This window comes from Schistocerca cancellata, chromosome 1 (genome assembly GCF_023864275.1).
Source record: "Schistocerca cancellata isolate TAMUIC-IGC-003103 chromosome 1, iqSchCanc2.1, whole genome shotgun sequence".
Taxonomy (NCBI): Eukaryota; Metazoa; Arthropoda; class Insecta; order Orthoptera; family Acrididae; genus Schistocerca; species Schistocerca cancellata.
Window position 1 is genome coordinate 437159601 of NC_064626.1, and position 16146 is coordinate 437175746.

A 16146-nucleotide genomic window follows, 5' to 3' on the forward strand; every position below is an offset into this window, starting at 1 on the left:
ATCCGGATACCAAGCTATGAGGAAAGTCTTTCAAACATGCGATAGGAGATCGTACATGTTCTTCGTGGCATGGTGTGCTTTCGTCTGGAGTTTTGGAAATTTATGCTATGTTCCTATGGGATCAAACTGCTGAGGTTATCGGTACCTAGGCTCACACACTACTTAATCTAAGTTAAATAACTTACGTGAAGGACAAAACACACACACACACACACACACACACACACACACACACACACACACACACACACACACGCCCGAAGGAGAACTCGAAACTACGGCGGGAGGACCGGCGCGAAGGCGCCTCAGACCGAGTGACTACCCCGCGCGGCTTCCGTCTGGAGTTCAGAAATATAAAAGATGTGAGAGGTGGTCTTTCTTGGCCACAGCTCTCTTAGTTAAATACCTAATGCTGTATTTCCGTACTTGTATTATCACAAATAAAACGTAGTGTCTCAGTATTTCGTCAGAAACTGCCGTTTTCGAGACGGTGGTTGCGAACAAAACTGAATCTGATTGTTGCAAAGACAAAAACAGCGATCTTGAGACGACTGTTCGCGTTTACATGACATTAGTTGTTGTTTTTTCAACAACTAATTTAATATTAAAAACTGTAATAGCCGTATATACGTGAAAAGCCATCTGGAAATGAACACGTCTTATCGATACGGGTAACGGCGTTATTTGTGTAAATAATGAGTATTACTAACAGTGGCTGGTTGCTGTTTTCTTATTTGCAGAAATAAACTCTCTTATTGGCAATTGACACTATCAATTTCCCGGTACGGCAGAACGTTCCCAATAATCTATATTCAAATTTGTCCCATTATTTTCTACAGTGGTGTGGGTTAGCATCATAATTCTGTGGTATGAGAATACCTTTTCAGTTTTATGGATACAGATCAATTATGTACAAAAAGATGTACAGTGTTTTCTCCTTCTCCCGAGAAATGTCAGATTTGGCACTTACATTTTCCATTTCCACTCTTTACAGGATTCTCCCGCCAAGTGAGAATTGCGAGTCAGGGACCACAATTAATGCAGCTGTTAATTGTGAAATTTTTACGTTTCGGAGATCCATTCAACATAAAAGGAAAGGCATGCTGACTTCTGAAATTGTTGTAACCCGTAGCAATCCTCGTCCTCACACTTCTCGTGCAACTCAACAGCTCCTCGAGCAGTTTCTGTGGAACACTTTTTTGTTACCCGCCAATAGTTCTGACCTGGTGCTGAGTTAGTACCATTTTTCGCTGAACTGACGAAGTGGTTAATACTGCAACAATATAAAACTAACGAGGAGCTTAAAAACAACGTCTATACTCATTTCGGTTCATTGGAAGCAACATTTTATGTAGAGGGTATTGAAAAGCTTGTCCACAATCACGATAAATGCCCCAAGCATTTTGGTGATTACGTCGGAAAGTAACCACAAGTGCACCTAAATTGTAGTCATAAAATAATTATTTTTGTTCGGTTGACTTTTACTGATGGCCTATCAGAGGTTGGAAAAAAATTCCCCTATACGCCATGTCCGTTGTGGGAGCTACTGTACGTTGGTTGCAGCATACTGTGTAATGAACAGGAGTATTCGCCTTGAAACCTTTTCTGGCATTTGTTTCTACAGAATTCACGGCATAGTCGGATTAGAAAGCCGTAGTCAGCGACGCTTGGTGGACTCACATTTTTGACCACCGTATGTGCAGAATGCATCAACATGTAATAAACGTAAACATGGTCCGTAGTACGTTGTAATGCGATGTTTATTTAATCGTGCGATTAGCTAATTTCGACTAAGTGCCATGGTCAAGCACCTTTTAAACATCTATATTTCTTTTCATTTTCAAATCACTCTTAATTACAAGTAAAAAATATCAATATTCCGTCATTTTAAGGGAGGGTCCACACTACAATGTCACCTTTAAAGACGCTTAGTCGAAATTAGCTAATCGTACGATTAAATAAACATTGCATTACCGGTTACAACAGACCATGTTTTCGTTTATTAAGCATCTGAAGGCTGAGGATCCTTACAAATAGAAAATTATATGAAAGTTTATTCGGATCTATCTGCTATGCGGTAGAGTTTTTAAAATTGTGACTGCTGTATTGCTTTAAATTTGAGTTAACACCGATTAGGTTTAAATATTTACATGAGTGTCTGAAACACACTCTGCTGACGAGCCACAGCTGGTCGGTCTGATGAGCGTACACAGATGGCCGAAACGATTAAGGCGACGGTTGTAATAAACAGGACATTCAGAGTCAAGCCTCGGTCCGACACAAATTTTCATATGTCACTCTTAGGTAGTAGATCTATACCTAATACAGCTGATCTCAAGGAATTCGCAGTCAGCGAATAAATTTCGATTTATTTAAAGTGTTTGTCTTTTACGAAATGGCTATCTTACATAGCTAAAACTGTTTGTGCTACAGTTATTTGGGACGAGGTGTCTGGTTCCTGTCTATCAGGTTTCAGCTTTGTTGGCAAATTGTGAATATGTGGAATTTATTTTGTACTCAGGGTTAATGTAAGTGCAATTTTATTGCCAAATGTTTAAGCCATGTGCGCGTTCCCGTTCAAGTTTTATTTGTACTTTCTTTTACAGAAACAGCTTGGGTTATACCAACTTAAAAAGAAGCTATGAACATTGGTACATTCTCTCTTTGATGTGATCTGTACTACAACTAATTCCATGTATGGCTATTTTCTCCTACTCCATGATTCTATTGTGGCAGACCCACTGCCTGCTTGTGAGAGTTCAAATAATGCTCCCATAATTTACGTAAAGGTTATATGTCACGTTGTTTTTATAACAGTTCATTTCCTGTTGTGATCTGGTGTACTTACAAATGTAAACTGATGTATTAACTATATCTTTGTTCAAATGGTTCAAATGGATTTAAGCACTATGAGACTTTAACATCTGAGGTCATGAGTCCCCTAGACTTAGAACTACTTAAACCTAACTAACCTAAGGACATCACACACACCCATGCCCGAAGCAGGATTCGAACCTGTGACCGTAGCGGTCGCGCGGTTCCAGACTGAAGCGCATAGAACCGTTCGGCCACAGCGGCCGGCTCTATCTTTGTTGATGCGTATGTATTACTCCGGAACATTCGTTAACTGAAATGTTTTTCTGTCTGTTCCACTGGTATCAGAATTTATACTGTGCTTTATTGAATTTGTTTTGAGACAGAACCACCTGAGTGAGGATAGCTCTACGTGAGTCCTGATTTGAAAACTCAAAATAATACTCATCAGACTTTAAATACTAAATGCATGTAGCTGCTTTTTTGGATTGTTATAAATTTCACGTATTAAAAAAATCGTAATAACTGTCTGCTAAACTTGCTAAACAAAACCAATTTATCTTTTCTAGGTGAGATCTTATATGTTTGTTGCCTATCACTTTACCACTCCCAGATCCTCGCTTGCTAACTTTTCGAAGTGGATTCTCAAAACTGTTAATAATGCATAAATTATTAATTAGAAATAAAAGAACGACGGTTATTATTACGAGTTGAGATAATATTAATTTTCAGAAATATTGTATTTTTGTTATAGTTTTGCTTTGCATTGCACTGCCTTGCTTTGGAGGAGCAAACTCATTCACTACATCGCCGAAGTCACTTGGAGCAGTTGTATCATACAAGACTACTAAAATCTGATAGTCTGCTTTTACGCATACTAGAGCTTAAGCACTTTACCATTTTTAATTTACCGAAACTACTTCCAGTGCCCTAGTTCACTAGAACTTCAGGAATGCAGCAGAAGAGCGATGTAAGAGCATACGTTCGTACAAAATAGGGTTCATCTTGTTAAAGGAATATAACTGCCTATGGCTGAACGACTAACAACTCCCGCAGTATTATTTATCACCCTCAGAAGACACACTCTTAAATTCGTTTTTATTTACTCGGTAGACTGTACCAATAGAAACTTGGAACCACAGAAAGGGGCAAAATATCCCTCCACTATTTTCTCTTGCTTCTTCCATCGTCGTGTATCGCTCCAGTCCTCACGCGGCAGAAATCGGCCAAAAACGGAAGTCTTCCGTCAGATAACTGCTTCAGTACCCCCTCATCATCCTTCGAGATCCTTCAATAACGTAGCAAAGTTACAGTACGAACTCCATTGTTGAAAACGAGTATGCAGTGTAGGTGGAAGCTCGTTGAACATAAGAGCAATGTTGGCACACAAAACTATGTTAGCGACAGACGTGCTTTCGGTAATAGACGTTTCTTTAAAATGCACCAAATGAAGGAGAAATGACTCTGTGACAACAGTGTGCATGGGCCAAGAGAAAGGCTTCTTCTCGTAGGAAGATGATAGTAACACGAGGAGTAAGGGAACTCAGATACCTGATACACTCAAATCTTAAACATTGTTCCATTCTTGTTTGTTCCTACCTGTCAGCTTTTGTGCCGACTCAGTGCTTGCGCGCTTTGTGGGGACACACTATCCATCTCCTCGGTACATCTGTGCTAGGCTACTGTTCGAATAAATAAAGCTTTGGGGGTGTGGTACCAACCTCCGGGATTCTTGATATTCCGCCACCTGCCATGTACGGTGCTGCCGTCAAATAGGTGCTATCTGGTGACCTGAGGCATGCAGTGTCCTGAGAGAAGGGCTTCTTTCGAGTGTTATGGAGTGATGCCACAGTCTAATACATACAGTCGCGACACACTCTGGTGCGATAGTCGTTACCGTTCACAGCTGGAGCGACACTAGCGCTCCGAGTGGTGAGAAAGCAGACAGTTTCCAGCATCGTAAGGACCATGTTTGTTTTTAATTATTTTTCTACTTAGTTGATGAAATAGCTGTTTTTTGCATTCCATGCATTAGTAAAATACCAAAAGGCGTAAATTATCATGAAAGAAATGTGAAAACAGTGACAAACTATAATTTACTCATGAAGAAATACACTCAAATATTTGCATAACTGCATGTTACTCCATTGAAAGCAAGGGAATATAAACATGTACTTCATACTTGAGAAGCATACCCTGTTCTTGTTAATGATCCAGACTTTCCTTGGCATGTCATAGTTTTGTATGGACTACAGTTATTTGCTCATTTGACTTTCTAGTAGATGCATGTATCTGTAACTGTAATTATTTAGGATTCGAGAGATAATGTGTTAAAGATTCTTGCCGATTGTGGTGCAGATGTTAACAACTAAAAAATGACAAATGTTCTGTCATTTTTAGTCATTGTCGATTTTTATTTGCACTACATACCCTCCCTATTGTATAAACCGTGTTACAAATCTATGTAAACGACAATATCCGCACTCATGCGACATTGTGCTCGGAAATATGGCTTGCTGACCACTTGGCGCGCTGCTGACACAGTGGATAACAAAAGACAGATGGAGTATCGCGACTCTTACGTTACACAGTGGTGCTGCGGAACCAGCATGGGCCGCTTCTTGTGTTTGTAGTGATGAGCTTTTCCTTGTTGTGTCGCCGAGGCGTGAAGTCAGGTACTTAGAGGTTGTTGTGACAGGCTTCCTGTCGTGCCGTCATGGGCAGTACAGTGTTAGATACTCTGCAGTATGCGCCTGGAAGTTTAAGTGGTTTTGAAATGTTTCTCTCCGCTGTCGCATTGCTTAGTAACTTATTCTCAAATGCGAAACCTCGGTCATGTTCTATTATTATGGTGTTAGATTTTATTTTCTGCGGCAGGCACAGATAAGCTGTTACCTGCCTAGTTTTTGGTGACTGCTTGATGTGTTCCTGGTCTATCACGTTCTTAAATAGGTTATTGCTCCCTTATGAGAGGTTCAATGACATGCGATCGGTGATTAGGCACAAATGTGTGTTGTCTGTTTTGGTAGTCCAACTACGTCAAAGATTAGTGGCTTAATTTGTCTGTCCGATACCTTGTATTAGCGGTTGTTTTAAGATTGCTCGTGTGAGTTCTGATTTCGTGTTTCGGTGGTATGATACGAGTAGTCAGCTTATTGACGAGGAAATAAGTTTTGCATGGAACCCTGTGGTGTTGTTCGACGACATGTGGTTTGCAACATTCATGTCCCACAGAGTATTAAATTTAATTGATTGTGTGTTATTAATTTGGCATGATCATGTTGATCGTTTGGTTGTTGAACGAACGTGGGTGTGCTTAATTGCGTCGTCGACTTGTGTTTCTCTCTATTTGCTTTGAATATTCTGGTAGTGATTTTGATATTGCTTGTATGTTGGGCAGCATGGCTTGAAGGCTGCCGTTAATGTGTTGTGTTATGTGAACATTTCGTATACTTGTCCGTACCGCTTATTTTGTGAACTTGTCATATTATTAAGTTGTGCCCATGTGTTGCGTAAGGAACCAAGGACCTGCGATCGTTGTCGTGGTAATTCACCTTTCTCAGTGGCTTTCTTGGTCTATCATCGGCAAAGTCCTAGAGCGAGAACAGTTCTAATTCTTTAGTGGTAAATTAAAATTCAGCGCTGTGATTACTGTCAGTGTTGATCGGGCTAGTGCCTGTTTAGTGTTTGGTCAGACTAGTGCTTGTTTAGTAGCTTAATCAAGCTAGTGTCTGTTTACTTTTAAAAGGTAAAAGTCCCCGCTCTAAGTCTAAAATCTAGTTTAATCTACGGCTAGTGCCGGTTACTTGTCATATTTTACCGTAAGTGCTTGTGGGCATAGTTCTAAGTGACGTTAAGCTCAGTAAAGCTAATATTTACAGTGCGACCGTTACTGTGTCTGCTTACGTCTAGTAAATTTAGTAAATCTAGTAAATTTTATTACAAACTGGGAACGTAGAAAAATCTGAAGTACGTAACTTTCTGATTGTGAATGCTGGTTTTTGAACAGTTATGCACATTGCTATCACGTTTAACCTTTATTGAATGGCATTCTGATTGAGTTTTAGAACAAGCTCAGCTGAATGTTTTAATGTGATTGCTTCGTCAGCCATTGGTGTTGTTGCTTGAAGTGAGATCAAGTTGCTTACTCGTATCTTTGTTTTAGAGTGAGAGATTCCGTTTTCCGTTCAGCCTATACCCTCAGTAGTTGATTGCGCGCACCGTCGTTGCTACCGGCTCCGCGCTGGCCGAGAAAGGCGGGTTCTCATGGTGCCAACCTCACTCCAAGCAAGTCGGGCGTTGCAACTTGGCATCACATCTACAGATTTTGTTTTTAATGAAGTCTGAGTGGGAAAAATTAAAGGAGAGACAAATAACTGTGTGTCAGGCCAACCACCCTCAGTCGCAAACAACCCAGTGTTCCATTTCCCAACCACGTACCCGGCCGTTTCAGAGCTCCTGACTGTGAGGCGAAACCAAGTAATGGCAATAAAATCTGATCCTTATCTATATTAAAGAAATTCTTGAGGCTAAAAATTAATTCAGAAACTTTGGTAATTAGTAGAGTCGGGAATTTTGCATTTCAACTGTATGCGTGATACGAGGTCGGTCGAGATTGTTTCCTGATTAATGTGTCATTATGTAGTTGTTTTAAAATGTTGCTGTTGCCGAGATGGGGATTTCCATTAAAAACAAACTGTTTATAGTAACTTTAATGCTTTTATGCGCGGGGATACACCTGCAAGGTGAAATTGGCCCATAGGAGGCGCAAGTGCTTGGCAACATCACAATCGGCGACTGGTCCTTCCAAAACTGCTGTTAAGACAGAGTTAATTTGTTAAAAAAAATGCCACATTGGAGTGCCGACTGCTGCCTTTGGGAGCAGAGGTTTAAAATAGCAGCCAAAGAGACCCAGGGGTTCTAACGGTTTGGGCAATCGGAACGAATTCAAAAGGTATTTTGCGACAGACTAGTCAGCCGCTCGGCCACATCTAGTTTAGGCTCAGATGTCCAGGAAGGGCTGCCTGTTTTCGACGACTAAATCAACCAACCATCTTGTTGCACACTCGCTGGAATAAGTCGATTAGTAGTTATTTCGATGATAGCTTCAAAGAACAAATACAACCGAACCATGAAGTCGTTCATGCAGCCACTCAGGTGACGCTAAGCGTTCTGCTGCTGTCACGGCAACGTCTACACTATTCAACCCTCCTGGTCTCATTCATTTTCTCATATGCTGCAGAAATTATTGTGTGTAATATTCTCCTGATGACTCTGTAAGAATTTCGGAAATGGAATGTTCCATGCGTCTAGCTCCAACTACCTTCCTGCGTTCAAAGTCGGTTAATTTCCGTCGTGAGGCCATAATCTCGTCGGAAACCTTTTCACGTATATTCTCGAGACGTCTCCACCAATGTACTACTGTTTTATAACCTTGTGTAAGCTATGCTACCGCCATGTGTATATGTGCATATCCCACGACTTGTCACCTCAGTGTGTGTCATGCTTACATCTCAGTAACTCTTAGTTTTATGTTCGAAGGATTATTTGCATGATAAATCGAAATAATGTGGATCGAGTAATTTTACATTTACATCACAGATTAATTTGTAAATGTGGCTACCAGCTGACCATTAAAAAGATTTTTTTTAAAATATACTTGTGTGAATACGGAATATCTCTCTAGGTCCACGCCACGCTCACCAACCATAGACATTCAGTACACTCCAGAAATGTAATTCATTGCAGAACACAATGACACGCCATTCGACAGCAGTCCATGCTTCCCGGTCGTGCCACCACTCCAAACGCCGCAGTTTCCCATTTGACATGGGACTGTAATTCCCTAGATAAGCTGTTAGTATTCTCCGGCCAATGATGCGGGAAGACAAAGAACGTTGCAGAGCGTCCATCATTTATTTTTGGATGGTGCAGGCACAAATGTGAAGGGGTTACGACGTGCTTGGTTCACAATACGACGATTTTATCTTATGGTGATCAGGCCTTGTCCACTAGAACCTTGATTATGATGCCTGTCTTCTCATCCCCCATACGATCCAACATCAGACCACTGTCACAACGGAATACCGCACAAATCTGGATATTGCACCATTCGACCAGCCCTCACAATGAGGGCCCTTGAAAACTCTGGCAAATGCTGATAATGGTACCTCACACGTGTACGTGGCATCTCTATGTCCTCCTAACGTCTGACGCTGTTCACGGTCGTTATGTACCGTAAAAGGCTAAAGCAGCAAAAGCACTACAGGACTCTGGTGACGGTTCTACCTGTCACAGAGAAATGCAACTCTCATCATTTACGTACCTACTGATGATGCACATGTACGAAGTTACATTGATGACATCCTATCATGTCTTCTGGGTGCTTCACCTCTTTTGTCTGTCATTGCATGTTGGGTGTAATTGTTAGGTATTGATGAAAGATAAAGGACAGCAGTAGAATGGTCTATGACTTATAACATATGTACAGACCTTAGGGTCGCGAGTATCGACGCCAGAGTAAACGACGATGCGATTGAGCGTGGGGCAGGCATCCTCCCGAGCGTTGTAGGGCAGCTCGAAGCCGCGGATCTTGAGGTAGAGGAAGCTGTTGGCCGAGTCCTCCGGCTCGATGAGCCAGGGGTGGCTGACGCAGCCGAGGCCGGTGCCGTCCCCGGACAGCAGCGCGCTGCTGGAAGCACCCTCCGCCGCCGCCTTGGCCTGCTGCTGCTGCTGGGCCGCGGGACTGCGCAGCGTGATCTCGCCGCTGGAGCCGCGCAACCTGCGCATGTTGCTCAGTCAGATGGTCGTCAACACTACCAGCTCACACATTTACGGTAAATCTCTGCCGGCGACAGAACACCTTAACGTGAAATATCGATCATACGGCAGGTAAAACACTGTCTGTGACAATCATTTGTGCCAAAACCATCATGGACCTCCAGTAGTGATGTCGGGTACATGTCACATTTTTATCTTATGAAAAACTGTTCCCTTTTTCTCATCCCTAAATACTTTTAAATTATGCATTCATAGTAGTCTTACATCTGCATTACCACCGCCAGTCCAAAACGATTCGAAACTGGATTAATAAAAAAATAGAGAAAGGTGAAGACGATTTTAATGCTTCAGTTCTACTACGTACCACAACCCACTAGAATAGAACCCACAGAACTATTCTACAGCCATACGGAGGTGTCAGAAAATTCCTTCTGTGGGACGATGGTCAACTCGTGTATTACATTGGCTTCACTGTCAGTTTAGTTGTGAAAGCGTTGACCTGTCATGTGAATCTCTGCAGTTGGTCGTTCTGAGCCAGTTTTGTATTCATAACAACAAGTCCCGTCACCCGTGATGATTTTTTCCGGAAAATAACTGTCCAGGATTTGCACTTCAATTAAGTCGCTGCTGGCGTACTCACAGCATTGTATTTGTTTGGGGATCAAGGTTTACAGGACAAACTTTACACACACTTTTCTCCATTACCATTTGTGACACTGCAACGTTGACACACCTCAGCCGTACATCCTGTATTTAACACTGCCTGATCAAAATTGGCCAGTCCAATACACATCTATTATTTACAGTGTAGTTAGTTCGAGTTGCCACCTTAGTTACTGCACTGACATCGCCTACATACCCGAATAAAACGAGTCCTAGAACTTCTTGGACGGACGCTTTATATGCAGGGTGTCTGACAAATGTTATTACGAAATTTTACGATTGATCTGGGGAATTAGCAGATAAACATGTGATGGGAAACTCATGTCCAGCAATGAATCGTATACATGCGAATTTACTGCAGCTGTAACGGTTTCTCGCTTCTCATTTCCCACTGTCTATTGTCCATCCAGTCTCCATATAGAAGATCTTTGCTTTGCATGTTCTCGCTCGTCTAACTCTTTTACTTCTTCCAGGGGGGTCCATTGCACTACTCGTTTCGATCATCTTGTAATCTGTATCCTTTCAGGATCCTCATACCAAGGTAAAATATTTCTTCCCGTTGTGTCTATAACAGTCTTTCCATCTTCCACTTTCCTCCGTATTTCCTCATTTCTTATGTGATCCCGTCTTGAGATTCCGCTACTCCTCCTCCAGTTTTCCATTTCTATTGCAAGAAGTCTCTGTTTTTTTCTTTCATTATTTTCCCAGGTTTTGAGGTAAAATGTGGTTGAACATCAGTTCGCTTTCAAATCTCCCGCTTCACGGTATGCACAGAGTGGGGGGATTGAGCTCTGGACTCTGTACTCTATGGCATGGTCTGTGTTTCGCATTCTTGCCGTGTGGCTCTTTTCTACTTGACAAAGGGTCTCCTCTACAAATTCGAGACCGTGACACGCCAGTGGAGCACGACTATAAACCCCCCAACGTTCCAGTTCGTTGCAGCTGTTGTAGTCCGGCGAAAATGATATGGGATTTCATAAATACCTGAGGGACTGAGAAGGGCAACCTCTTCAAAGACTGTGCGTATTGTGAAGCGTATTCGATCTTCGATTTTATATCCAAATGGTGTGTTTTCAGACGTCAAAGCATTATTTAGTAAATCCCCTCTACGAACCTTAGAAACTTGTAACAGAAATTATGGTATATGGTGAACCAGAAATCTTACGATATAACTTAGTTGTTCAGGGGTATTTTCTAAGTATTTTGATATAAGGGACCCGTGGTGTCTAGCAGCAGAGCAGTGGCAGTTTCGTTTGACATTTTACCCAAATTTATCTTTGTGTCTGCATTACAGTGAAAACAACAAATGTCAACGTCAACGTTGTGTGCCGTTTGTGTTGTTTGGAAAGAAACATTTCCAATTCATTCACAGTAAATGCGGTTGATAACAGTAAGGTCCATTTTACTCTTCGCCATCAAGTACTCTTCGGTTCTGTCATGGTTTTATTTTTACGGCAGCGTTAGCTCTACAGTAACAGTGGTAAACAACAGTATGGATAGTTGCCGCGTCAAATTTGGATAAAATCCCAAGCTTTCGATGACTACCTCCGCCATCTTCGTCAGGGGTAAAACTGACTGTCGTGGACCGGTGAGGCTTCCGCTTTTATAAGCAGTGGACGGCTTCTTATTGGCTGGATGACGTCACGGTGAAACCGATGCGTACTGAGGTGGCGGCCTCTATATGCATAGATTTTGTTTGCGCGCTTTATCCAGCGTTGCTTGCAGCGCCATCCATCGCAACAGGCGGAGAACTGCGAGGAATGTAAGAAGTCTCCCTCTGCGCTCTTTCTATATCAATTGCGCGCTTCCATGCATTGCTGAGTGCATAACCGGAATCTCTGTTGAAATTATTTTCACAGAGTCTAATTTCAACTGCTTCCCTGATGACAGAGTCCCAATAGTTTGAAGCGTGAGCAAGTAGTCTTGTTTCATCGAATAAAATCTTATGTTTATTTAACAAACTGTGCTCAGCCACCGCTGATTTTTCTAGATACCTGTATTTCAGGTGACGCTGATGTTCCACACTGCGATCGGCGACAGTTCTCCCTCTTTTTTAATCTGGCCACATGGCAATGAGGCACTGCAGCAGTTTGTTGAACATTTGAATGGCATACATCAGAACATAAGATTTACAGTGGAGGTGGAGAAGGATGGAAAGTTACCCTTCTTAGATGTACTGGTGGAGCGAAAATCAGATGGACGTCTCGGACATTCTGTGTACAGAAAACCGACGCATACAGATTTATATCTAAACGCGCGTAGTTTTCACCACCCAGCTCAGAAGAGAGCTATGCTGAACACCTTGGTACACAGAGCAAGGACTATTTCGGACAAGGATCATCTCGGCTCCGAGATTAACCATCTGACGACGGTATTCATAAAAAATGGTTATTCTGATCGTGATATCAGATCTACTCTGGCGAAGAAACCAAGAAAGGACGCTGTTCGAACAGATCAAGAGGACCAACACATCGCGCGGCTACCATTCTGCGGTGCAACGACCAGCAAGATCGGCAGAGTCCTAAGCCGGCAAGGAATCAGACCAGTCTTCCGGCCACCCAGGAAGATTAAGGAAATGCTGCGACCCGTGAAAGATAATCTTGGCCTGAGAGTACCGGGAATTTATAGCATTCCTTGCGAGTGTGGCAAAAGTTATGTGGGCCAGTCTATAAGAACTGTCGCCGATCGCAGTGTGGAACATCAGCGTCACCTGAAATACAGGTATCTAGAAAAATCAGCGGTGGCTGAGCACAGTTTGTTAAATAAACATAAGATTTTATTCGATGAAACAAGACTACTTGCTCACGCTTCAAACTATTGGGACTCTGTCATCAGGGAAGCAGTTGAAATTAGACTCTGTGAAAATAATTTCAACAGAGATTCCGGTTATGCACTCAGCAATGCATGGAAGCGCGCAATTGATATAGAAAGAGCGCAGAGGGAGACTTCTTACATTCCTCGCAGTTCTTCGCCTGTTGCGATGGATGGCGCTGCAAGCAACGCTGGATAAAGCGCGCAAACAAAATCTATGGATATAGAGGCCGCCACCTCAGTACGCATCGGTTTCACCGTGACGTCATCCAGCCAATGAGAAGCCGTCCACTGCTTATAAAAGCGGAAGCCTCACCGGTCCACGACAGTCAGTTTTACCCCTGACGAAGATGACGGAGGTAGTCATCGAAAGCTTGGGATTTTATCCAAATTTGACGCGGCAAGTAAACCGAGAACTTTTTATGCAAGGACTCCGTCGCGAAAGACTTCGTAGTCATAACAGTATGGATAGGTTTACTGATGAAGGGTTAGCCGATGTGCAACTCGTGTGTGGTTTCATCGGATGCAGTGAGGTGTTTCTGCAGACACGGTGACCACATGAAATCTGAGATGGCTGCATTTCTCGGTGCTTTGAGTTGTAAATTGTTGTGACTTTACATTACAACCCTTTTCACTATTGTGAAGATATTTTCACAGAAATAAAAGTAAGTGTAGCAAGAAACTGACTGTTGTTGTTATCGTCTTCAGTTCAGAGACTGGTTTGATGCAGCTCTCCATGCTACTCTATCCTGTGCAAGCTTCTTCATCTCCCAGTACCTACTGCAACCTGCTTAGTGCATTCACCCTCTACGATTTTTACCCTCCACGCTGCCCTCCAGTACTAAATTGGTGATTCATTGTTGCCTCAGAACATGTCCTACAAACCGATCCCTTCTTATAGTCAAGTTGGGCCACAAATTTCTTGTCTCCAAAATTCTATTCAATACCTGCTCATTAGTTATGTGATATACCCATCTAATCTTCAGAATTCTTCTGTAGCACCACATTTCGAAAGTTTCTATTCTCTTCTTGTCCAAACTATTTATCGTCAGTGTTTCACTTCAATACATGGCTACACTCCATACAAATACTTTCAGAAACGACTTCCTGACACTTAAATCTATACTCGATGTTAACAAATTTTTCTTATTCAGATACGCTTTCCTTGCCATTGCCGGTCTACATTTTATATCCTCTCTACTTCGATCAATATTAGTTATTTTGCTCCAAAATAGCAAAATCCATTTACTACTTTAAGTGTCTCATTTCCTAATTAAATGCCTCAGCATCTCTCGACTTAATCGACTACATTTCCATTATCGTCGTTTTCCTTTTGTTAATGTTCAACTTACATCCCCCTATCAAGACACTGTCCATTCCATTCAACTGCTCTTCCAAATCCTTTGCTGTCTTTGATAGAATTACAATGTCATCAGCGAACCTCAAAGTTTTTATTTCTTCTCCATGTATTTTAATTCCCACTCCAAATTTTTCTTTTGTTTCCTTTACTGCTTGCTCAATATACAGATTGAATAACATCGCGGAGAGGCTACAGCCCTGTCTCACTCCCTTCCCAACCACTGCTTCCCTTTCATGCCCCTCGACTCTTATAACTGCCATCTAGTTTCTGTACAAATTGTAAATAGCCTTTCGCTCCCTGTATTTTACCTCTGCCACCTTCACAATTTGAAAGAGAGTATTCCAGTCAACATTGTTATGAGCTTTCTCTAAGTCTACAAATGCTAGAAACGTAGGTTTGCCTTTCCTTAATCTATTTTCTAAGATAAGTCGTAGGGTCAGTTTTGCCTAATGTGTTCCAACATTTCTACGGAATCCAAACCGATCTTCCCCGAGGTCGGCTTCTACCAGTTTTCCCATTTGTCTGTAAAGAATTCGTGTAAGTATTTTGCAGCCGTGACTTATTAAACTGATAGTTCGGTAATTTTCACACCTGTCAACACCTGCTTTCCTTGCGATTGGATTTATTATATTCTTCTTGAAGTCTGAGGGTATTTCGCCTGTCTCATACATCTTGCTCACTAGATGGTAGAGTTTTGTCAGGGCTGACTCTCCCAAGGCTATCAGTAGTTCTAATGGAATGTTGTCTACTTCCGGGGCCTTGTTTCGACTTAGGTCTTTCAGTGCTCTATCAAACTCTTCATGCAGTATCATATCTCCCATTTCATCTTCATCTACATCCTCTTCCATTTCCATAATATTGTCCTCAAGAACATCGTCCTTCTATAGACCCTCTATATACTCCTTCCACCTTTCTGCTTTCACTTCTTTGCTTAGAACTGGGTTTCCATCTGAGCTCTTGATATTCATACAAGTGGTTCTCTTTTCTCCAAAGGTCGCTTTAATTTTTCTGTAGGCAGTATCTATCTTACCGCCTCTACATCCTTACATTTGTCCTCTAGCCATCCCTGCTTAGCCATTTTGCACTTCCTGTTGATCTCATTTTTGAGACGTTTGTATTCCTTTATGTCTGCTTCATTTACTGCATTTTTATATTTTCTTCTTTCATCAATTAAATTGAATATATCGTCTGTTACCCAAGGGTTTCTACTAGCCCTCGTCTTTTTACTTACTTGATCCTCTGCTGCCTTCAATATTTCATCTCTCAAAGCTACCCATTCCTGTCAATCGTTCCCTAATGCTCTCCCACAAACTCTGTACAACCTCCGGTTCTGTCAGTTTATCCCGGTCCCATCTCCTTAAATTCCCACCTTTCTGCAGTTTCTTCAGTTTTAATGACGAATAGGTTGTGGTCAGAGTCCACATCTGCCCCTGGAAATGTCTTACAATTTAAAACCTGGTCCCTAAATCTCTGTCTTACCATTACATAATGTACCTGGAACCTTCTAGTATCTCCAGGGCTCTTCCATGTATACAACCTTCTTTCACGATACTTGAACGAAGTGTTAGCTATGATTAAGTTATGCTCTGTGCATAATTCTGCCAGGTGGCTTCCTCTTTCATTCCTTACCACCATTCCATATTCACCTACTACGTCTCCTTCTCTTCCTTTTCCTACTACCGAATTCGAGTCATCCATGACTATTAAATTTTCTTCTC

General features: G+C 41.9%; 1 protein-coding gene across 1 annotated transcript in view; it reads right to left on the reverse strand.

Moving 5' to 3' along the window:
- The window catches only part of LOC126181558 (uncharacterized), a 187814-nt gene that overhangs the window by 17301 nt on the left and 154367 nt on the right, over positions 1–16146 (reverse strand). The window contains exon 7 of the mRNA XM_049924784.1: positions 9307–9595. Coding sequence (XP_049780741.1) covers positions 9307–9595 — 289 coding nt within the window. The remainder of the gene's footprint in view (positions 1–9306; positions 9596–16146) is intronic.